This window comes from Augochlora pura, chromosome 11 (assembly GCF_028453695.1).
Source record: "Augochlora pura isolate Apur16 chromosome 11, APUR_v2.2.1, whole genome shotgun sequence".
NCBI lineage: Eukaryota > Metazoa > Arthropoda > Insecta > Hymenoptera > Halictidae > Augochlora > Augochlora pura.
The window spans coordinates 4034444-4058941 of NC_135782.1; the positions used below are offsets into that span (position 1 = coordinate 4034444).

Here is a 24498-nt window from a genome sequence, read left to right on the forward strand (position 1 = left end):
ACGCCGAGAAAAACTCGCGGAAAGGAACAGCGGTGCTAATCAATCCTGTCCGCCGGCCGTCCCGTCGCCGCTAAACCTCGCCGGCGATTTTCCCGGACACCGACGGCGGCGCCTAACCCTTTCATTATTTCAAACGAACGCTTCCGTAACGGCCGAGCGACGCTCGATCTGAGTTTCGCTCGGGGGCGCGACGCCGGGCGCCTAGCAAAAGTTTCTGATTGCACCGTTTCCGAGAAAGACGCCGACATTTTGCGACACTGGGCTAGTGGAACTAAACCTGGTAACCGATTACCGTGCCTGGCATAATTGGTTAACTTGTGTTTCTCGCGCGAGATGTATAAAAGACGCCGCCGAGATTTTGCGACGCTGGGCCCTAGTGGAAGTAAACCTGGATTACCGTGCCTGGTAAACTATAATAATTAATATAAAATTATATAATAATAATTATATAATAATAATTAATATAATAATTAATATATTAATATAAACTACTAAATAATCGATTAAATTATATTTGTCGTGCAAGATGCATAAAATTCTCTTTCTATAATAATAAAAGAAGGGTCGACGTAATTTTCGATTTTAGGGCTCGCCGGTTCCGTCGCCGAGTCCTTAGGTACGTCGTTTAAATCGCTGAAGTTCTTCGACGGCCGAAGGCTGTTAACAGGGCACAGTAATTGGCACCTCCCGGCCTAAGCTCGTTCGCGCAGCCGCGATCGACTTGCAAATGATGGAAGAAAAGGGCGATATTCGTCCGGGGGAACGGCGATATCCTTGGCGGTATTGTAAACTCGTCGAGATTGAACGATTACGGTGCGCGCAGCCCCCGGGTGTCCGACGACGCACTTTTATTCATCAGTGTCCCACGGAGACACCTTCCTCGCTGACACCGAGAGGCCCTCTCTCTCTCTCTCTCTCTCTCTCTCTCGCTCTCTTTCCTTCCCCCCCTCTGTAAGCCGAGATCTTCGAAAAAGGAGGAAACCTGGCCGCCGGCCGCTGCGCGTTTAACCCCTTCGTTATTAAATAAATCATTCGACCCTTTACGCCGTGCAGCCAATATCTTCGGATCTCATCTGATAATTCCTACGTTAATATCGCTAATAGACCCAGGCCTGTGCTTTGTCTCCGGCTAGACGCGACACTCGACACCGATATTAACCCGACGGAATTTATCGCTGTCATGTGCAACGGCATTCTATTCATAGGTGACGCGATTCGGAGTCAGTCGAGGGACAGTTACGGCAGATATATACCACGCTTGGTTGCGGTGCTGCGAATAATTAAAAATGAAAGAAATACCTTCGGCGAAATTTAACCCTTTGCACTCGAATGGTGACTCTGAGGCACCGCTGAAATTGTTCTACCACATTCCAAGATAATTTTTATTTCCAACACAGCTTAGATTTAAAAAAATTGTTAAGTAGTAAAACTGTTGGTAGGAGTTACAAGAATCAATTTTGTATGCATAAAAGTGCATTTTGTTGTATAGAATGGAAATGTTATGAAACAGAAAAATGATTTCAGATTTACATTTAAAATCGCTTCGAGCGCAAAGGGTTAAGAACCCCGTCACACGATAATATATGCATTTAATAGAAATATACCAATCTATAAATTCTGGATTTATATGGAAAATAAAAATCGCAGGAAGCAAGTTCTTTCTGCTATTGTCACTCTATTAACTAATTTTATCTAACTAGTTTCTCTCAATTTTCCACTGTTTTAATTTTCGCTTACACATCTCTGTCACAAATTCCAAAAATTCATATTATTATAGAAATAATTGTGATCGTAATAATCGTCCCTCGCGTCGCCGGTTACGGTATAGATCTTCGAAAGCTATTTACCATAATTTATTTATTAATTTAATTTATTTATTATTTATAAAGAGGTGCCATAATTTATTCACCGCGGCTGACATTTTCCACCGACTCAACGATAGTTTTAATAATAGAAGACGAGGCGGGTTTTTCTTCCTGGTGAGCAGTTTAGAGATGCTGAGGACCTTGAACACGCGCTGCAAAGCGCGGACAACGCTCGCCGCGCCGACACGCGTCCACTTCACTCGCAGAGGAGTCGCGGAACCGATCTCAGACTTGAGCAAATGTCTGTAACGGAGTCTCGCGAACCGGCAACGCGAGCGTTCAACGCTGCGAACCTTCAACTTTTAGAATCAATTATGATTGATGCTAATGGCCCGCCGATCACCTGTTGCGACATCTTTGGAAAGTGTGAGAGTTCTGTATCTTTGGAGAGTTGCCGTGATTCTACTGTATCGGTTCAGAGATTGTTTAAACACTTTTATGAACGTTTAAATATGTATGAGATACATAATTTAACCGTTTAAACTGTGGTTGCTTTCAAAATTAATTCAAATAATCGACTGCGTTGATTAATATTTTATTGACCTGATAATTTTTCTAATAGAATATTTTTATATTTCTCTTATGTCTTCGATCAATTTTATTTCTAAATTTTAGTAACGAAAGAACGATATCTCTTTGCTATTTTGAGAAAATGTATAATTTACACGGTATTTAAGAAAGAATATCGAACTATATATCTTTCCCACCCAATTAACTGTTTTCTACTAGTTAATTTGAAAACTCGTCCGATGCGAAATAGAACCCGGACATAACCTGACATAACCTGACGGAGCGAACGCGTAACAGCTGCGAAATTTACTGTACGGCAATTTGCCGTTATTAGGAATTTTCTAAAAATATTCAACTCACTCGCGTATTCATGTATTCGTAGATGGTATATATATATCGAGGAGCGGACCATTTCACGGCTGACGCTTCGCGGTTTCTTCAAAACCGATTCGCGTTCCGTCGCGAAAAAAACGTCGCGCGACACCCATCCATTACGAATAATTGGGAATAAATTAGAGCAGGGTTTTTCCCATGGTCTGCCGCGCTCCGCCTCGAGCGTGAATCTTAACCCGACCGATTGCCCTTTAACGCTCCGATTTCTTTCCCACTTTTCCGGTTCGGCTGTGGCCGCGTGAAAAACTCGACTCTAGCGCGAGGCAGTGTTAAAAGCGAAACAGAAAATACATAATACATTCGAATTTATATGAAATATCATGATCAATTATTTTCCGTGAATAATTATTAATCGTGATAATAATTATTAATTCCGTGTATCAATTATTCATCGTGATAATAATTATTAATTCCGTGTATCAATTATTCATCGTGATTAATTATTTTTAAGTTTATTTATAACAAACAAATAGAAAAATGAAAGAAGCTAAATATACAGCGCGTATCGTTCGACTGAAAACGGCTCGGTAAACAGCTCCGATTCCATCGACAACAATCAGACACTGCGATCGTATTTTACGGTCCGTCCGGTTATCCGTTCCGCGGGATTTCTTGTTTTCGAATCGCCCGGGCAACGTAAAATGCGAGCCGTTCAACGCCAAGACGCGTAATGAAATATTTCATCGGGCTATCCGTTTCGCAGTCGAGACCGCTCGCGCGGCGGGATCGTAAAAATCGAACTCAATTTATTAACCGTCAGCGCGCGAGCAAGTGTCCGACAAGGGGGCAAATCCGGTAGGCAAATATAATAGCGTTATGCGTCATAATAAAACATGAAATCACGGAGCACCGCGCGGGACGTTGATACGAGCGTTAAACGGCGCGGGGCACCGTCGCCGACAAAACTGTATTATAACTAACACGAACTTCACGAGCTACCGTATCTGTCGCATTAGAGTGCTAGAAGGTTCAATCGTTCAGCGACGAACGTTTCGCGCCGCCGCCGCCGCGGTTAACCTCGCTCGAAAACCTCAATTTTCTTGTCACGCGTTCGAAACCCTTCAATTTTCCTCTTACAACCTAATGCGAGCGTCGTGCTCGCCTTTTCAGCGATCCTCGGCAACGTGTCCGGGACGTTCGCCAGTCTGTTTAATCTTGCCGACGTCGGTCGCGGTATTTGCGAGAAGTTTTCATGCACCGGTACTTTTAAGCGATTTATACGATGAATACGATACCGTGTTACGAGCAATATTACTTGAATAAATTTAACCCTTTGCACTCGGTGCCATTTTAACTGTAAATTTGAAATAATTTTTCTGGTTCGTGGTATTTCCATTCTATTTAACAAAATCAATTTTTATGCATACAAAATTTATTCGTCTGACTCCTACAACAGTTTTACTACTCGACAATTTTTTTAAATCTAAACCTTATTGTTGCAAAGATTATTTTGGAATTAAATGGAATTATTTTAGTGGTGCCTTAGAGTCACCACTCGAGTGCAAAGGGTTAACGTATGAACATAATACAAGGACATAGAATCGATACAGAAAAATAAAAGTAAAATGAAACGTATCCGACTGGATTATAGCGTCGGATAAAAATAAAAAACGTATCGAAGGCATTTTTGGAATCGCATAGTGCGCCAAAATCCACCGATAACGGTCGCCATCGACGGTTTCGCCTTCACGAAAGAAAAATGGTGCGATTTCAAGCACGATTGAACGACCATTTTCCAAATGCATGGTCACAATTTCCGCGCGTTCTTTAGGTGTAAAGTTATTAATAAAGACGTCTCCAAATTATTTTTTCTCAAGTCATACTAACAATGGATAACAAAGTTATTCGATATTTCCATACCGAAGCTCGAGATGGCGCACCATATATTTATTATTATTATATTGGTAGACTGAAACTATAATTCAGATAAAATAGAGTGTCCAAGCAAAAATTCCTCCGAAATAATTGCACTATCGAAAAAAGAAAAAGAGAGCACTATAACTAGCACTGAAAATTTAAACCTCATCCGAGGTACTCACCTTTAACAGCAGCGTTCAGTCTGTCCAGGTTGGCGAGGGTGAGCGGCACGGGTCCGAAGTGCATGACGATCCTGCCAGCGTGTCGATGATCCGCGAACCCGTTGTCGCGTCGAGCCATGAAGATCCCGGTGTAGCTGCGCCGTATGTACCGGCCGCAGGTGTCGTTCAGAGCCAGATCGAGGGTGGTGTTCAGCACACCCTTGATCGCTCTCTTGACGCGCACGTGCAGCTGCCCGCCGCGTAGATCCTTGATCTTCCCGGTGAATATGTAGTCGGCTTGGCGGACCTTCCGCATGAACATGGTGTCGTTCCGTATGGCGGCGGTCAGATTGGCGCGACAGTCCAGAAGCTCCCTGGTCGTCGAGACGGCCAGCGGCAGCATCACGCTGGCCCACACCGCGAGGCACACTAATCCCGAGTTAACGCGCATCGTCAAAGGTTTCGTGCTCGCAGAGTCAAAGGAATTCCGTATTTATTCGGTCGACTGTATCCGTGCACACCTGTTGGACACACCGCTTCTCGTCACCGGCGCGGCCCGATCGTCGACGGCCGGTTCGTTAGGCTCGATCGCCGGCGATAGAAAGGGGCGGGTCGTTATTATTTCGATTAATTCACACCGTGAGGGCCCTCGCAGGCCTAATCGGCGCCGATGATCTGGGAGAGAGAAATGATGGATGGCCGACGGAAAGTTCGCCGCGATACTCGGAAACTGATATACACCGGGCAGAGAAGAAGAAGAAGAAGCGTCGCCCGTCGACGGGCGGCAGAGAGGTGTCCTTCTCGGCACCGACGGAAGAGAGGAGAGAGAGAGGACGGCTGGATTCGACCGCTGATTAGTTCCCGGGTGTCGATCGCGGTGGCATCGTCGGTGCACGGAAGATAGAGCCGGGGAGCCCTCTAAATGGAAACGAGTCCGATCTTACGAGGCGTGTGATCTTGAGCAACAGGTTGGCGCCGTGTGTCGACCCACGCTCTCTCGCCGATTTCCAATCCGCGCGCGTCACACACACACCGCGTTCCCCCCCGCGTTCCACAGCCGTGGGCAAGTGCGCGGAGAGACCTCGCAGCGACCGTGTAGATTTCGATCGGCGTGAATCGATAAACCGTCGATTCGGCGGCCGTTTTATCGTTCCACCGTGCGGACTCGCCGTTCCGCCGTCGCGGACACGCCCGGCGATATTGTCGCGCAGGTACGGCGCGCGATTCACGCGCGATTTCCCGCGTCCCCGGGACGCGTCGGCCGATAAGCTGCCGTTTATGTCACCGGACAGCCGAGCTTCTTCTGTTCGACCGGCTCCCAATCCTCTCGTAAAATCAGAGAAACTCGACGCGCGCGCAATCGGCCCGAACGATCTGCGAATAATAATCCCGTTCGTTAAACAATCTTCACGAGGCTGGCCGCGCTCTGCTGTCCACGGTCGATCGACTTTCACTGAAACTGCGCTTTCCCGGCATCGAAACCTTTGGTCGTCGTCGCTTTTGAGTCGCGGGGGGATCCTGAACACTCGCGGAACACTGAAAAAAACCCCGGCACTAACGTCACTGGTCACTGACACGTGGCGAGAGCTCGCTGCTCTGTCGTCGTCGGGTTGGCGGCACGCGCTATCGATCTCGATCCCCGAACGCGGTTCACCGTGCGCGATCGCGAGCCGTCGGTGGAAACCGTCGGGAAAAGATGCGCGTGGGCGGCCGCGCGGAATCGGCACCGAACGACCCACCGTTCACCGACGACGTACTCGGCCCGGACACCCGTCGTCCCGGCCACCGGGAATCTCGCCGTTTCCGCGAAAACGCACTGTCAACGCACTGGGTGCCGGTGGGCGCCCGAGAGGTTCGATATTGACGGTGCCGCGACGACTATCCGCGATCCTGCGCGAGAGTGAGAGAGCAGTGGTTGAGGTGGTGGTTGGTCGCGTGGAGGCACGCGCTGGACTGAGGAGGGCAAAGTGTGGATGCTGCAACTACAACGTGTAGGCGTAAGTCGCCTTAGACCAAGGGACCCAAGAGGGAGAGAGAGACTGGCTCCTCTCTCCCTGTATGTGTGTGTGTGTGTGTGTGTGTGGGCGCGCGTCCTGCCTCTACACGGCCTCGACTCTGTGTCTGCGTGCGTGTGTGCACGTCGGGACGCACACACGCCCGGCCAGAGCCCCTGCCTCTCTTTCGACTTCGGTGCAGGCCGGTCGTGTGTCCGCGCCGCGTCTCTCGCTCCCCGGTCGCCGGGGAAAACGGCTTTGGGGGGAGGAGCAATCAAGGGAGACAGAGAGGAGAGAAATCTCACCGAGGGACACACACCGCATACCGGTGTGTTTACCACGTGAGTAGCCGAGATGCGTACTATATGTGGGTGCTATTGACACACTTATACGCGCGCAAACGATTCCAGCACGCTTCCGTTTACGGCCGGTGCCGGCTAAAGGTAAGGTGTGCTCGCGCGAGCGCGACTTTGACCGCCACGGAAAAACCGAAGGACGCGGAACCGCGGGAAATTTTCGACGAATACTCTGGTTCACCGCGGCGACGACTCCACCGGAGAGAATAGCTCGGAAAAACGACGCGCGAGACTTGGAAAATCGACAGTGAAATATCCGTTCATCGAATTCTCAGACTACCGAAGTCAACGTACAGGCAATTTATATTTAATTCTGTTGTTTGATTCGGCATCTGTATTTAATAGACATTTACGTCTTCCCGTGAATTTAATTATCTCCGCGATTCAGACGAATACTCTGGTTCACCGCGGCGACGACTCCACCGGAGGGAATAACTCGAAGAAAAACGACGCGCGAGACTTGGAAAATCGACAATGGAATCTCCGTTCTTCGAATTCTCAGACTACCGAAGTCAACGTACAGGCAATATATATTTAATTCTGTTGTTTGACTCGGCATCTGTATTTAATAGACATTCGTGTCTTCCCGTGAATTTAATTATCTCCGCGATTCAGCATTCGATGCTGTCGATACGAACGCATAAAATCTGGAGTCCAATAAGAAATATCTCACTCGATTTTACGGTATTGATTCTAAACCAACACGCGCTCAGAAGAATGGAGATTACAGTGCCTGGTCTTCCAAGCAATTAAACTACCGTGTTAGAGCCCCGACGCAAAGGGCGATTAAAGAAATTTCGACCGAATTAGGATAACCGGTGCAGCGATCGCCGCCGCGGTGTAAACGAGTCGGGGGGAGGGGGGGGGGGGGGGCCGGGGGGGGGGGGGGGGGGGGGGGGGGGGAGGGGGGGGGGGGGGCGCCTTGGGGCAGTTACGGTAAACGCGCGAGTTCCCTGGAAAAGTAAATAAACTCATTCATCTCTCGGCGGTGAAACGATATACGGGGAAGAAAAAAAAAAGATAAATGAAGACATCAATCTCCTCTCTTTTCAACCGCGTTGACGAACGAGATTTCGACAAGGTGTGCGACGCCGGGTTCCGGGGGCAAGAAGGAAGAAAAGGACGCGGAACGATCTAATCTATATCAGCTTAACGAGCTACAATCTCGAGCGGTTCGGAATTGATGGCGATCGATAATACCGAATCCCGTCCGTGCGGTCAACTCCGGCTCCGCGCGGTTCGGATCCTCGCTCGCATCACCCACGAAACGCTGGGAATCCGCTCCTTAACGAGTCCGTGGCAGCAACGGCAACGGCAGAAGAAGAAGAAGTTAATGGGTCGGCTTCGACGCGACAACGTACAAGGCAGGAGGCGCGCGCGCGCGAGCGAGCGAGCGCTCTGCGCTTATTTATGATAATAGTTTGCCGCGCGCTGGTCGGAACGGTTCCCGAGACTGATCTACGGTGTCGTCGGTTATGGTACATCATAATTTCCGCGGATGTTTAGAACGCTCGCGTACAATGTTAGCCAGGACGTTCTAGTGCCAGGGCGTGCGCCGGACGGAATGAGATTCTCGAGTCTCGCGCGGGGCCCGGCCGACCAGATACGGTCTCCAGTTTCGAACGGAGATCATCCTCGGCGCTGACGCTAGCTGGACGGGCCGGACACGTGGGATACACGATCACCCACGCCGCACGGTTTTACTATCGCGGCGAGACGCGTCTTGAACGATGACGAATCGAGGGGAATCGCGCGCTTAACGAACAAAGAAATATTACGCTGTTCGTGAAACGGCGACGATTCCCCTTCGCGAAACTCGACGGGAATCGCGCGACCTGTTTCCGCGCGACCAACACCTCCGCGCTTTTTATCGCCCGGCTGCGAGAGCGACGCGAATTCGAGCGCCTCCGCTGAACAACGCTTTTACGATTATCGGACGGTGATCCTGATTCTAGCGCTCGCTGGACCACCGATGCGTTTACGATGCAACTTGTTAGGAAAATGCATTGTTTCCTAGTGGAACTTCGATGCACGATCTCTGCGCAGGATCTCGGAGAAAATCGCGAACATGGTAATCTGTGAATAATAAAACAGCAATGTAAGGAATCTCTGATTACCTCGTTCGATTAAAAGCAGATGTTTCTGTGTTAAAGAAATGTTACTTACCTTCGCGCGTCTTCCACTCTTGCGTCTCTTACACGCAGTTCATCTGCAAAAGAAAATGTCAACGTCAGACTCTCTTTTGAAACTACATTGAACAATTTTTCTCAATGCAAATACCGAACCCTTTTCCTAAATCGTCCCCGCTTATTTTCATGAACAAATCAAGTCAGCTCGTTGCGCGAGCCCCGCGATAAACGGTCCCCGGATCGGACAGACCGTACCTCCACAATGCAACGTATCCGCCGCGGCGCCGACGTTCTTTACGTTCCGTAAATTCCGCATCGAATCGCCCGGGGAATCTAACGATATCGCGTGCCCCGTTATCGTTCTCATCGCCGGCGCTGTTATCCTCCGCTAATAAGAGAATTTACGCGGTTTCGACACACGAGCGGATCGGAATCGCTCGCTTTTCCACGGCCGGCGAAACGACAATCCGTTTCCCGTTGTTCGTTCATTAGGGCCGCTAATACGACAGGGTATGGGTGCGATCGGGAAACGTGGGCATCTCGATAGGTCAGGAATCTTGTGTAACGTCGGGAACACAGAGAGACGGTCGCGGACCAGTTATCGCGATGCGATAATGAAACACCACAGATCCGTATCTAACCCGGCGTTCGCCCACGTGGCCGCGGCTGGAATGCAGGGGCCCCTGGGGGACCGGCGGCATTGTTGCGGGAATATGCATCGATCGTAATAGGGGAACGGTGACGTTAATGAATGCCTTATGGGCGAGATCCGTGCCGTATCGCGGGCCGATTAAACGAGATTTCTCGCCCCGGTCGAACGATCCCGGTTCCCTGTCGTCCCCTCCTCACCCCCCCCCCCCCCTGGATCAGCGCTGCCATGGCACGCGATCATTTTCGAAAGGAACAGCCATGGAAACGCTTCTATAGGACATTAAAGTGTCGTCCTCTCTCTCCTCTCCCCTTTCTCTTTCTTACCCTCCCTCCTTCTCTCTCTCTCTCTCTTTTTCTCTCTCCTTCATCGTGGTACCTACTCGGCCTGGCACGATCGCCGACGAGCAAAGCGAATCGGCACCGTGCCCACGCGACAGAGCGACGTATCGCCGCGCGATCGTTTCACCCGCCATGTCCTTGCGCATGTCCTTACCTCGTTCGTGCCTCGTCGACGTTGCTACAGATCTTCGAAAACCGCGAGCCGACGCGATATCATCGAGCTCCTTCTTGGATGTTCGCGAGTTCTTCCTCGCGGCTTTTTAATCCGCTCGAGAACAAAATAAGTTCCTTCGAGATATACATGGTACTACGAAACCATGCGTCAAGATTATGTCCTATATCCTTGACGTGACTCTGATTAATTATGGTAAAATATCTTACGATTAATTACTTTAATAATTTTAATAATATTTTTCGAAGGGTTCTATTTAATTAATTATAATTATAATTAATAATTAGGTTTTCTTTAAGCTTATTCCAACCGCTTCGGTTTTTAGTAATCTCACGATCGATCGCGCGATTTCTAATCACCTTGTTCCACGTATTATTCAAAGTCGCTCCAGCCGCTCGGGTTTCAGTATAACGAATTCGATATCGTTATCTATTCCCGTATCCGACCGATTGGCCAATTCTTTCTTAACTCCGGCAAACGAAACCGACGATCGTACGACGACCCTCGGGTTTCGAGGGTAACCAGTTCGCGGCAGAAGCGAAAGGGGTAGAGAGAAAGAAAGAGAGAGAGAGAGAGAGGGCGCGCGGACAGCGGCGGTTGACAAATCGTCGCGCGGACCCGAGTAAAATATGGCGATGGAAAGACGAGACAAGCTACCGCGCCGACTGATCCGCTGGCTAACGAATGGATCGATTTGCGTGCTCGTTAACAATACACGTAAGGAACACTAATGCGCCACTTTGTTTCGGGGACGACCTCGCCGCGCGCGATCCAGGCTCCACCGGCCCGAATAAAACGGAGAGAACCAGATCCGACGACTGCTCCCGGGGGCCCCACGGATCCACGCGAGGGGCCTTTCGTTACGTGTCTATATCCTTGTCGGTTGATGGCATTCAACGGGGGCCGATTATCCTCGCAGCCGTCCGGACAGTAAGTACCGTGTACGCTTGATTAAACTAATCTTATAAGCTAGCCCGATCTACAAGGAGCCGGTAGCCACTCTCCGGGAATTATTTCCAGCGTCCGTATCCGGCGAGCGAACATCGCTCGAACACTTCGATATTATAACATGTATAATGGTTTGGTTAATTTTTATATCGGGAATCTCAACCTCGTCAGATTTATTTATATCGACTGCATAATTGTTGCATAAGTCACGAAATTTAAATTCGATATATATAGCAGTAAGTTGCTAATCATCTAAAGACCTTAATTCCGGTTGGTACTACAATAATTATTGTAGCTGAAGTAAAATAAGCTCGTGTATCAACATCTAAACCAACCGATGCACTAAATTATACGGAGTATAATTTTTTTCCAGATAAATTATATTCCTAGTTAAAAAAGACTCCGGCTAATTAGACTTTTACATGAAATCTCAGAGTTCCGAGTCGCGGCTACATTTTTCCATACATAACCTGACATAACCTGACATTTTTCAAAGGCACCGGCGTCGGTGCATCGCGCGTCGTCTTTATCGTTCGTCGCAACGACGACGACGCATCGGCGGAATTTATTTACCAAACGCGGCCTTATACATATTCGGCGGACACGCCGCGTCTGGATCCGCCGACACGATCGCGTCGCGGAGACGAAGATGAGTTACGACGAGCGTCGCCCTCGGGGCTCCCGAGGCCCCCCCCCCGTCACAGGACCGGCGCGCCACCCCGCGGGCCACTCGTAAGCGAATTTATAAATGCTCGCGTGCGCGCGCGCCTTAATGCCGCGATGTCGTGTGATGCCGCAAACGTCGTCGGCCCCGGCCTTTATACGCCTGTCACGGCGAACATTGAGTAATGCACGCCGGGGCCCCGGTGCCGATATGGCCGCCGCGACGCGGACGCGACAAATCCTCGGGATCTCAATCGGCCCCCGGGATCAAAGCCGCTCGAATTCGGAAGCCATTCCCCCCGGGGCGGTTTCAAGACGCGGCTTCCTTGGTTTACGACTGTCCCGCGCACGAAACGCCCGCGCGATATATTTACGGCCGCGGACGGATATATATGCGAGCGCTCTTTTAAACGGCGCGCAACCCTTTTCGAGCTCGACTGAAATCTTGGCGCGCGTGCGCGGTGCTTCGAGATCTACGGGACGCGTTTTATAGATTTTTAGGATTAAATTAAAAAGGGCTGGTAAACGAGAGTTCTTGTATCTTGCATTTTAGTAATTTTTTAATGTATTAGCTTCTCTATTATCTGAGAAAGATTCTTGTGATTTGGTTCACAGTTACCAAACACAGTTACCGAGTCCCGTAACTTTCTTTCCACTCGAGGACACGATCGCAGAATAGAGATCATTTGGCCAGGATCCAAAAAGAAAGCGACTTATCGAACCGCGTTCCAATTGCGTCATCGGTGTTTCAGCTAGCAATAAAGTATTAATCGCGAGTCGCGAATTTCAACGGATAAACTGCTATGAAAATTGTAACTATAATTCCTATAAAATCTTCCCTATATTCCAATGTGTTTCATAAAAATAACACTTTACTCCCAACAGTTTCAGAAATTAAAATACTCTCGGCATCCGAAGCACCGTGTCACTAGACACGTCGAGGACACTCTAGACCAGGGCTTCTTAAACTATGGGTTTAATTGATGATAGGTTTAATTAATATGGGTGACATTTTTTATGTCAAATATTTATATATACCATTTTATAACATCGCTAAAGTTGGCGGAATACAGTGGACTTGCAGCGTCTAGACACGAGCATTTGTTGATGTTACCTAATAAATAAATCATCAAAAAATATTAATTTATTTTTCTTTTATATTTGCATGGGGTCGTCGAGAAACTCGCGATCATAAATGGGATCGTGAATGACAAAAGTTTAAGAAGCCCTGCTCTAGACACCTCTGTGCTTCGAATCGCTCGAGGGACGACGTTCTCGTTGGTACACGAGAGTTTTGGAACATCCTGTAGAGTCTCGCAGCATGGTTACGGAGCGGAGACCGGTACAGAACGTGGACAGGCTGGCGGCGTGGCAGGAGGGTTGGCTACTACCGTGTTCCGGAGCGGCGCGGAATCCCATATAAAGGCTTGGCGAAGGTAGAACGCGGGAGCCGTAGCAAGCGCAGCGCAAACGCGCGAAACACGCGACCGGCACGCACACGCGAGCCTGCCCGCTACTCGCTGGACCAAGACGAAGAAGAGGATGGAGAGCGAGACGAGGATGGAGACGAAGACGAGGATGGAGACGAAGACGAAGACAAGGATGAAGGACCAAGACGAAGACGAAGATGGAAACCAAGACGAAGACGAACATGACCAAGACCAAGCCAAAGGTACATGAACACGGACGGGTCAGTGTGCGTGTACTTAGCATAAGTCTCGCACCCGAGGCGCTCTCTCATCGTATTTCATGCCAGCCGCGCTTATGCTACGCTCGCAGACCGCCTCTCGTCGTCCTGCTTCCTTCGTCGATCTTTTCCTGCCTTCCATTTCTTCGTTCTTTTCATGTTACTCACTCCTCCCGACTAGATCCCTTCTATAAGGGCGCGTATCCATTTCTATCTCTTAAATCGTCATTTTTCCCCAACCCCAACAATGCTTCGAAACGATATCAGTGGTAAAAACACCGTCAGTATTTCTGGACTATGAGGTTAAAATTCACTCTTGGCAGTCTGCATCCTTTCAGATCTAATATATTGTTGCGGACTTCGGGACCTCGTCCGGTTCCCGTCGCCCCGTTTCACGAGCTCGCGGCACAATTAACAATTTATTTTCACAATTCCTTTCAATAGAATATCGTTATTAAATTCGATGCGATTAAAATGCAAATTATTAAATAAATCTAATAATAAAAATGATTAGATAAAAGTCCAAGATTAAACATATCTCTACGTTCTTCTCCATTTATCGAGATTTTGTAAAGAAGAAATAGTCTTCTGTATAAAACATATTCTTCCCAATTCAGCTAGACAATTTTTTTCCCCATAAAAATCCGTGGCTCTACTAACCCTTTGCGCTCGAAGCTATTCTGACCGTAAATCTGAGATAAAATTTCTGACTCATCGTCAATCACGAAATTGATTCTTGCAACTGATAACAATAGTTTTATTATTTAACCATTTTTTAAATCTAAACTTTGTTTGTATAAAAATTATTTTGAGACATGATAGAACAATTTGAAGTGGTGCCTCAGAGACTCCACTAGAGCGCAAAGGGTTAATAAAACTATTAAAGGCCAGTATTCATGATACACGCATTAAACGCACACGCGGCCTAACGTCGACGGATCAGCCGCAAGATCTCCCGGCATCCGAAGTTCAACCGGTCGATTATGATCTCGGCTGTCCGCGAGCCACCGCGCGCGACAGGCTTACACGTCCGCCCGGAATTGCCCGATCGCCGCTACCTTATTACAGAATTAACAGTCTATACGTGGATGGGAACGAGCGCCGAACGTATCCGGTGCGCGCGGTTGATGGACATCGTTGTTAACGTCCGCGCGCGGAGTTACGAAGTGGGAATAACGGGCGAAGGAAAGTCGAGTCCCTGTCGCGATCATCCAGCGATTAGAGCGCGTTACGCGGCGCTGTCGCCGGACCGGCGCGTAAGTGATTTTACGGTAGCCGCGCGGAAGGGAAAGAAAGAATTATGCGCTTGTAGAACTGGACGGGGATTGTAACGAATGGGGGAGAAGAAAATGGGAAACGATGGTTCGCGACGGTTTGTCTACTAAATATTAATGTTACACGTTTCATCGTTCCGAGGTTTACAACCCTTCCAGAATTAGCGGTCTCATGGATTTGAAAACGTTGAATGGAGTAAAACGAATAAACCGAATGAAATGTGCGAATAAGTCCGATAAATTCGATAAATATTCATCTAAATAAAACGGTGCGTATCAGGGAGAGCCTATCTGGACATTTATTTTAATAACACCCTGTTATCCGGCTAATTAATCGGAACGTACCAACTGAGATAATAAAACGATTCCCACGCCGGAATATTGTAAAAATAAATGTCGTCTCCGCCATAATTTCAAGGCGCGAAGTGTAACATTTGTCTCCCCCGGCCTGCAAACAATTTCCATCGGCGGCAGCAGAGATCCGAGTGTAGCTGCTGTTTCAAGCACCGAGAGAGAGAGAGAGAGAGACTGTCGAGAATATTTATGTCGAGAGCAAATTGCGAATCCGAAATCTCGAAGTGAATAAATTCAAATTAAAAAACGGACGTCACATAAATATCTGGCGAGCGGTGGAAGAGGGACAAATGAAGGCAAATAAGTGATCGCGACGTGTCGCGGTGTCTGCGCGTGCGCGAGACACGTGATAAAGCTGATTTAAAATTTAGGTGGTCGCGCCGCGGCCGGTTACGGTGACGAAACAAGGGGGTGGCGGGTGGGAGAAGATTTATGCGCGTCTTAGCGCGTTTTTAAGCAGGATTAATGTGGATCGAGAGGAACAGCTTCCTGCTTAATTCGGCCGTGGCCCAAAGTATTTATATCCTGCGTTACCCCCCCGGGAGGGGGCCCCGAAACCGGGCTTATCGAGAAACGCGTCGGCCGGACGCGCTCTCTGTAATAGGCTAAATGAAGTCCGCGCGATTCACGGTGACGCGATTCACGTCCCACGTGCGTACCGTTATCGCGAGAGGATAATAATGCTCGCGTTCGCCCTCGCGGGACAAAGTAACGCCGCGCGAGCGAGCTGCCGACACCTTCTGCCAACGGTCCCCGGGGACGTTCGCGCGAATGAACACATAACCGAGCGAACTGTCTCTCTCTCTCTCTGACAATGCTCGCCTAAGCTGTAATTGTCTCTTGTGCGTATCCATCATCTGGTTAGAGAGCGACAGTGCCTGGCTGACACCTATTGAAAACAGGAATTCCAAAGTGCTCGACGAAATTATAACGCATTTTCAGGCAGATTGTTGAACTTTGTGCGAGAATACCTGGACGAAAAATGATCGTAGGACGATGACTCTTCTTTTGAATTAAAGCTTGAAACCTCTACTTTGAGAAGGTATTTCTCGATTTTAAGTTCCATGCGCGATAACCACTGTACCCAATTAAATGCGAGACCAATGCCAATCGCCGTGTCTATGAAAATTGGGAAGTTCGACGAAACGCACGGACCGCGTAAAATTTTTTAACGACATGTCGTTTACGGTGAAATGAACTGCAAACCTTCCTCTTTAATTTAAAAAAAGATTCAACCGCCTGCGATTTTTTTTCTCAGAATTACAGCAATTTAAAGACACCCTTGTTAGGGCGAAAAAGCAGGGGTTGTTGCAAACTTAGTCAAACTTTGAAAATGCGCCCAGACTGCCTAGAATTTTTTATAGACATGCCATTTACGCGAAAATAAAGTTCGATTCTTCTACTGTAAGTTAAAAAAAGCGAGACCCGCCTGCGATTTTTTTTCTCAGAATTACAGCACTTTAAAGACACCCTTTTTAGGGCGAAAAAGCAGGGGTTGCAAACTTTGTCAAACTTTGAAAATGCGCCCAGACTGCCTAGAATTTTTTATAGACATGCCGTTTACGCGAAAATAAAGTTCGATTCTTCTACTGTAAGGTAAAAAAAGCGAGACCCTCCTGCGATTTTTTCTCGCAAAGTTACAGCGCTTTCGTTGCAGCACTTTTTCGATACTTCGAACGATCAAATCTGAAAATTGCCGATTCCGTTTCAGCAACTTTGGGACACCCCGTATAATGATCGTCCGACGAAAAACCCACTTGACGAACGGGAGAACGGTGCCCCGAGTAGCCGCGTAAAGCGTGAACAACCGTGATTCGAGAATCTCCACGGGCCTGTTATCTCCGGACCGGCGCGGACCGTCGATATCGTAAATAACTCGAACTCGAATCCGCTTCATAGTTGTCGTAAACGGCTACTTTTCCCGGTAATGAGTCGTATATTGATCGTAAATCGTGATCGTTCGGTCCACAATTCACCGTTAATGGGTCCGCGGGACGGATATCCGACGATTGCGACAGAGTTCCCCGTCGCATTATCGAGGTACGACGTAGGGAACGGAGCGCGCGGCCGTATGCAGAACCCTTCCGGCGACCGGGATCGTTCGTTTTACGAGGCGGGACGTTCTCGTAAACCGGTGTGAGCGGAGAGAACCGTGGATACGATTGACCGAAAACGTTCACCGGAACCGGACTACCTAACGTTTTAGATTCAACGTTCTCCGAGAAATTACCGATCCCGAGCAGGTCCGTGCTCGTCTCGTTCCCATCTGCGTTCCCAGCGCCACTGAAATCTCTTTGTCCCGAATACTATCTCTCTCTCTCGTCCCAGAAACGAAGCTTCTAGTTCGTACAATTATTTTTAAACGAATGAAAAATAAGCTCTAATTACGTTGAGTTATAATTGATTCCAAAGTGGTACAGTAGAAATATTAATAATATAAAATAGTTCTCTGAAATATTTCAATTACATTGCTTCTCGAAATAAGTAAACTGTAACTGCCGCCTCTGCGATTCCACCCCATCCATATATAATTAAAAAAAAAAAACATAGAACACCCTATCTTGGCTAAAAAGGTAGAACGAAGCCAGACAAATTATTAGATAAGACACGTGAGTACACGCGAGATGGTTAACGGTGGAGACTCGGGTCTACAACCGGTGAAAAATGAAATACGGATGAGAGACGAAGGCGCGGACTTAATTTAGGTTGTTACGACGTGGCCGGGCTCGCGAAAAGGGTGCTGTTCGCAGCGATAAGTCATTCGGACGATAAGCGGGCCCGACTCGGCGGCGGCGGCTTCGCCGAGCGAACCGTAAACGGGCCAGAGAAGAAACCGTGGACAAGATGGAATTAAACTTTCACGAAGAAAAATGCGCGCGCGCGATTGCACGGACCTTTATTGCGGCCGATGAGGTACGCGCGACGGGAAATGTAAATACCGTAGGGGAAACATCCACAACATCCGGACGATCCCGTTCGCTGAACAATCCACGCGCGTATCTCGCGACGGGATGCCTCCGCGGATACCTCTTCTTTCCCCTCCTTTAGGCGAACGGCCGCACCCCGCGTATGTATAATTACGCCGCCTTTTTTCCACCGGCTTTTCAACCACCGTCTATTATTACCCGGCTCTCCAGCCGGCATTCTCTTTTCCAGTTTCGTTTTCGTCGGGAACGATCGGATCACCCTGGGGGGAGCCATTCCCGTGGAACAAACGAGACGACGCGCGGTACGGAAAGGGAAGTTGTGTCGCTTAGACCCCGTATACCTGTAGAGACGGGCGGTCGGATCGTTTCAACGAAACTGAGATAAACCGTCTACGGAACGTCCCGTTCGACCATGATGCACACAGGCTGTGTTATAGTATCTCTGCGATTTCTAGACGACGTACCACCGAAATTGCAGTAGGCGGAACAATTCGCATATGTACATGCATATCTCGATCGTTAAGCTTTGAAATTGTAATTGTTCCTGCACTGTATACTAATTATTGAAAATAACACTTCTATATTTAAATAAATACAGGATAATTTTATTTTCCGTATTACAAAAGAACATAGAAGAAAGCAAGAACGTCACATCGCTTGCGTGGTCAGAACAACAACAGACTATCGATGACATCGTAACGGGGCCGACGGCATCGAGAGAAACAAAACACTAACGAAGAGGGGACAACCGATTCTGCAAATCGGTGGGCAGTCTCCTCATTTGTCATGATCGCGGCGCAGACTATGAGAAGCCTCCTTTATTTTCCAACACTAATATATACTCTGTCTTGTATACTATAGCTCAGGGCTTCTTAAACTTTTGTCATTCGCGACCCCATTCATGATTGCGAGCTTCTCGACGACCCCATACAAAATATAAAAGAAAACTAAATTAATATTTTTTGATGATTTATTTATTAGGTAACAATATACGTATGTAAAGAGAATATACCCTCTTTAAAATTACCGCGCTCAGTACATGGTGCCCGCGCGGCTGTGATAAACCTGCTAGCTGGCCACGTGGTGAGGGCGATAGATAGATAGAAGAATTAAAATAGTGAACACGTACTAAGATAAGAAAAGATTACGTAAAATTAATTAATCGTTACAAGGAAAATAGTTGATAAAAGCAGAGCTGTGAAAGAGAGACGAACAGTTGACCTAAATTGTCGTTTCTCTTAATTACAGGTTAACTAGTAAATATTGTATATATTGTAGTTATAGGAATATAGGTTATAATATAAATCTCTTAATTACAGAGAAACAAATTTAGTCAATTCATTTCGATCATCAAAACCCTTCGAAAACCCACAATATACATATACATATGAAAATATATCCACTGTATTCCGGCAACTCCAGTGATGTTATAAAATGGTATATATAAATATTTGACATTAAAATCTCTCGCGTCCGCAGAATTTTGCTACGCGACCCGTTTGAGGTTATGTTTACCCATAGTTTAAGAAGCCCTACAAGCTATAGTATAGCTTGTATCGTGTAGCTAGTACCATGCAATGATCGACGAACAGGCCGTCGGAACGTCTCGAATCGAACCGGTCGGACACGGTGGGCCGTGTCTAGCGTACGCATATTCCTCGGATCCCGCGAACCACTTAGTCAAAGGCCGAACAAGCCTGCTGCCGCGAGGAGATTCTTATCGTGCGTGTTTATCGAAGCCTGGCCGGGCTCGTTAACGCCAGCCGAAAAGCGGAATAAGAGCGGCTCGGGCTGCACGCGAAAGAGCCCTCGGGGTTCCTCGACAAACGATTGCATCTAAGCTGCCCCATCCTTTCGAGATAATAAGTGACTACGAGTTACGCGGAGGCAGCGCGGCGTTCCACGCCGGATGTCTACTTCGAGCGGCCGGCTTTCTGTTGATCGGCGGCGATTACGATTTTCGACCCCGATCCACGGGTGCTGATGCATCATCGTGGCTTTACGGCGGCTCGCATTAGCCGGAGTGGCTCGTTCTGGCTACGGATCGCTTTGGAAACGATTTAGACGTTGCATTAACCCGTTCACCGTAGACAAACGCGAGTATTTATGCGACTTTCGCTCTAGATGCATTCAAATCTTTCGATCGTACATTAATCCTTCTATTAGTTTCAATGTTAATATTTTATTCATTCGATTGGAATGTTTGCAACTCGACGTCTAAACGGACCAATCGCCCGCCGTAAAAAGGGTTGGTATTCACCGAGGTCCGACCGCGGTTAAGATTTAATCTTTTAGACACGGCAGGATTTTGCGCAAATAAAGTTTGTTCGTAACTAAATTACGATTTTCTCTTAATATATATATTTTCCGGATATCTATATATAGTACTACTAACATATATTCTTTTCTTAATATATTGTATATACACGCTTTCACTTTAATTGTTTGCTTTAATAAATAATAAAACAATTGAGTAAACTACGAGCCATTCGCGAAAGCCACTATAGTGGCGCGTAGTATCTAAAAGGTTAATAATGCGTTCTAATGCCCGGGGATCTAATAGTAGGATTTAATTGCTCGATTTAATAGCGCGATCGATAAGGGAGCACAATTTTGCCGCAGCCTCGAAAAATCCGGAGAGATTGCGGGAAGGATTGGTACGTTGTAACGGTGGAAAAAAAGGCGCAAGGCCGGCGATTATCGTGCGACTGGATATAATCACGTGTTCGGGACGAGGAATAGCGTATAATTTTCGAGACATTATGCGGCGCCGTGCGGTACGTTAACGAACGTTTCGCTGCGGACGAAAATTCGCTGGCGCGGCTCGAGCCGCGATCGATCAACCGGCAGCGTGTTCGTGTTTCCTGGTCTAAACCGACAATTACGGTTCGGTTCGGGGATAAGTCGCGGCGATAGGTACGCGGCCGAGGAATTCGTCTCTTCTTGGAGGTAGATGCGAGGATGACGCGGACGCCGAAGGGACGCCGAAGGGACGCCGAAGGGACGTCGAAGGGACGTCGAGATTCTCGACGAGAGGGTATCGAAGAAGCGTTGGTGGAACGGGCGAAGTAAGACCGTTCCTGTTGGATACCGATTGGGCACCAACGAACAAGGGTTTCGTGGGGTGGGGGAGGGGGGAGAAGGAAGGGGCGACAAGGGGGGGGAGGAAGTTATCCCCGGGGGCACGGCATAAATCGCTATGGACAGACAGACAGCATGTTCGACTAATTACAGATCCCTGATTACCGGTGGGCGCGACTCGTCCGCCTAATAAAGAAAAAATAAATTAATAAACCCGCTAATATCGCGGCCGAACGATCTCCGTGGCGCGAGCAACCCGGACGAGAGAAAAAAAAAAGAAGAACGTTTATTAATTTATTGTGATCGGGACGCGATAAAACCGGCGATCGCTCTGCGGAACGATTCGAATGTGTTATTCCGTGCCACCTTCCATTCCCCCGGATCGTCCACGCGGAATGTTTGGAGTTGATCCGTCAAAGGCTGTTATTAATAGAAATTATCCCCGTCGGGTGCACCGGAAACCCGCGATTCCGTTTTATATTCAATATTCGATTCTTCCGCGATATCGTCCCGCGTCGGCTTTCGATCGGCGCGCGCGCGCACAAGAAACCGCACATACTGGTCTGGAATGTGGACGCTCGCGCGAATAAAATTATCGTATTCGGATAGTTTCTTATCCGGAGATACTGGTTTATTCTATTTCGTATTTATTCGAACGGATTTTTATATAGATAACTGTTTTTATTCGAATCGGATATTTATTCGAACACAATTTTATTCGACGACCCTTATCTTTTATTTCGCCGTCGTTAGAATCAAACGTTGTGTAACTCTAATATATATATGTAGCGGTTGGAGGCGATAATTATCATTACGTATTAATGATGAAGTTTTCTGAAATTTTTACCGGGAGCTTGTCTTAATAATCCTTCGTTATCAGCGCACATTAGTTTGCCAAGTAATCGACATATAATCTCACGAATCGGTTTAGAAAATGCTATCGACAAGTACAGTTACCAAATTCCGTTTGGAAAATTAGTAACAATTACCCTAAACGAGGCTTTGATAAGTAAAAGTTTGAATCGGAAAAGAAGAGGAGAATTAATAAACTGACATTCGCAAAAATCCACGAATAAATTCAAAAATTCAAGATGATTTCGAGTTAAATTCGCGGTGCTGCGGGGAGGCCCGGTCCTACGCCACTGGGCGGGAATTGAAGCGTCAAAGGGTACCGTCGCGCTGACGAGAATCGATCTCGCGGCGCGATCGAATGGGCGGCGATAACGCGTCGGGAAAGGAGAGGATCGGACGCAAGTGGGGACTGCGAAACCGGCGCGATGGTAGCGATTTCAGCGATACGTGGAACGCGGCGCGGCGCTTCCGCGTGGGCCTTTCTTTGCTCTTCAAGATGGCGCCTTGAGGAACGAGCCGCGCCGCACCGGCGTCCGCCGTCCGCCGTCCGTCCATGAGGGATTTATTTTTCGCGGCGAGCAGATCCAACCGGAGTTACCCGGCGAGGACACTAATGAACTGTGGCGAAACCGGGGCCGCGCGAGCGCGAGCGCGTGGGCGTTTTCACGAGCAATTAATGCGGTCTTAAGGGAACCGAGAAACGCCCCCGCGAGCCAACCGACGTATCCCGGTATGTCGGTTTAATCGGTCCGGATGCATCGACACGGTTAATTAATAGCACGGCGCTCTCGGTCTTAGGGGGGCTGACTTCATCGGCCACGGACGATCGAGCTAATCCTATTGTGCCACAGGTTTAAATCTTCATTACCGCCGACAACGCGACCCGCGTCTTCCCCCGGGATTCCTCCTAAAACGGGACCGTCGGTCTCGCGACGATTTCGACGAAAATTTACAGAGTCGATGCCCTTATATGTATGTAAGGAAATCATCCTAACTTATATTAAATTCACCGCGTAAATAGATCGATAAGTTAGATCTCCAATAGTATTAAGATAATCGAACGAATAGACATGTGACGCCAGTGCGACAATATAAGCCGAAGTAGAAAGAACTGAAATTAAATATAAGAAAGCTAATACAGAAAGATAGTGTGAATAATAACATTGAATGTTGTTTCTTTGTTATTACAGATACGATAAATAATTAGTATATAAGTATTATAATAAGTATTATCCTGTTTAAAATAATAAAATCTTTGTTATTACAGAGAAACAATTATACCTATCATTCACCAGTAACCTGCACATTAAATAAATCATTATATGTATATGCAATAAACGTATATCAAATTTGGCCATAATTATCGACAAAATTATAGAATCCTCTCGTTTATATAAAAGTCTGAATTTGAGCTGTCTGAAAGTTAAGCTTCCAGAATAAATATTCTGTTATAAATAATATTTATATTTTATCTACCTATCCATTTTATTCTACCGTATGCTATCTGCTAGCAAATCGCTAAATTTTATTGCATCGCAAAATCTTCTCCATTCGTATCGACATTCTTCTTCTCATCTATATATTTGTATATTTGATATATTTGTATTATCTCGAGATTATACCGAACGACGTCTCGCCGCCAAAAACGGTGAACACGCCGCTGTCTTCGAAGAGGCGAGTTTCAGCGCAAAACTGTGCAGTAACGGCGCCGATATTTCGCGAGTTTGATCGCGCGTCGGTAACGTCCGGCGCTGTTCAAAAGTTGTTCACGGCGAATATAAACGCCCCGTGGAATTGCGGACGGACCGACAAAATTTGCATTCTTTTGTCCTGCGTGGTCGACGTATGGAAAGGGAAACCTCGATGTTGTTTTACCGTTGTCGGCTCGCGACATTTAAATAAATTGTGTTCGACGGGTCGGCCAAGTTCTTCCTCGCACGTTATGAGAAATTTTACTCCATATTTATTCAATCGACCGGGCGAGACGCGCGCCTAGACGCGAGGGTTGCAGCGTCCGCCGGCTTGGCCTGTCTCGTCGCGAACGCCCGGTCTTCTCGCGGTGCAATATCAATAATTTATGAAAATAATGCAGGTGTCCTTCGTCGAGATGACGGGATTCTCGGTGGCGCGTACATGGGGATACACCATGGACTTTTTCCTCCTTTTCCTCCTTTTTTAGAAGACTGTTTTAGGGTGGTGGAGCCGATAGACAATCGCTGCGCCGTTTCTTTATTTTCACGCGTGAAATTAACCTCAAATATATCGTACGAGATATAGAATTATAT

General features: G+C 47.6%; 1 protein-coding gene across 1 annotated transcript in view; it reads left to right on the top strand.

Annotated features, from left to right (window-relative positions):
- Positions 1 to 13580: 13580 nt before the first annotated feature.
- Positions 13581 to 24498, top strand: part of LOC144477149 (uncharacterized) — a 63065-nt gene continuing 52147 nt past the window's right edge. The window contains exon 1 of the mRNA XM_078194636.1: positions 13581 to 13710. Within this exon, the coding sequence (XP_078050762.1) occupies positions 13581 to 13710 (130 nt within the window). The remainder of the gene's footprint in view (positions 13711 to 24498) is intronic.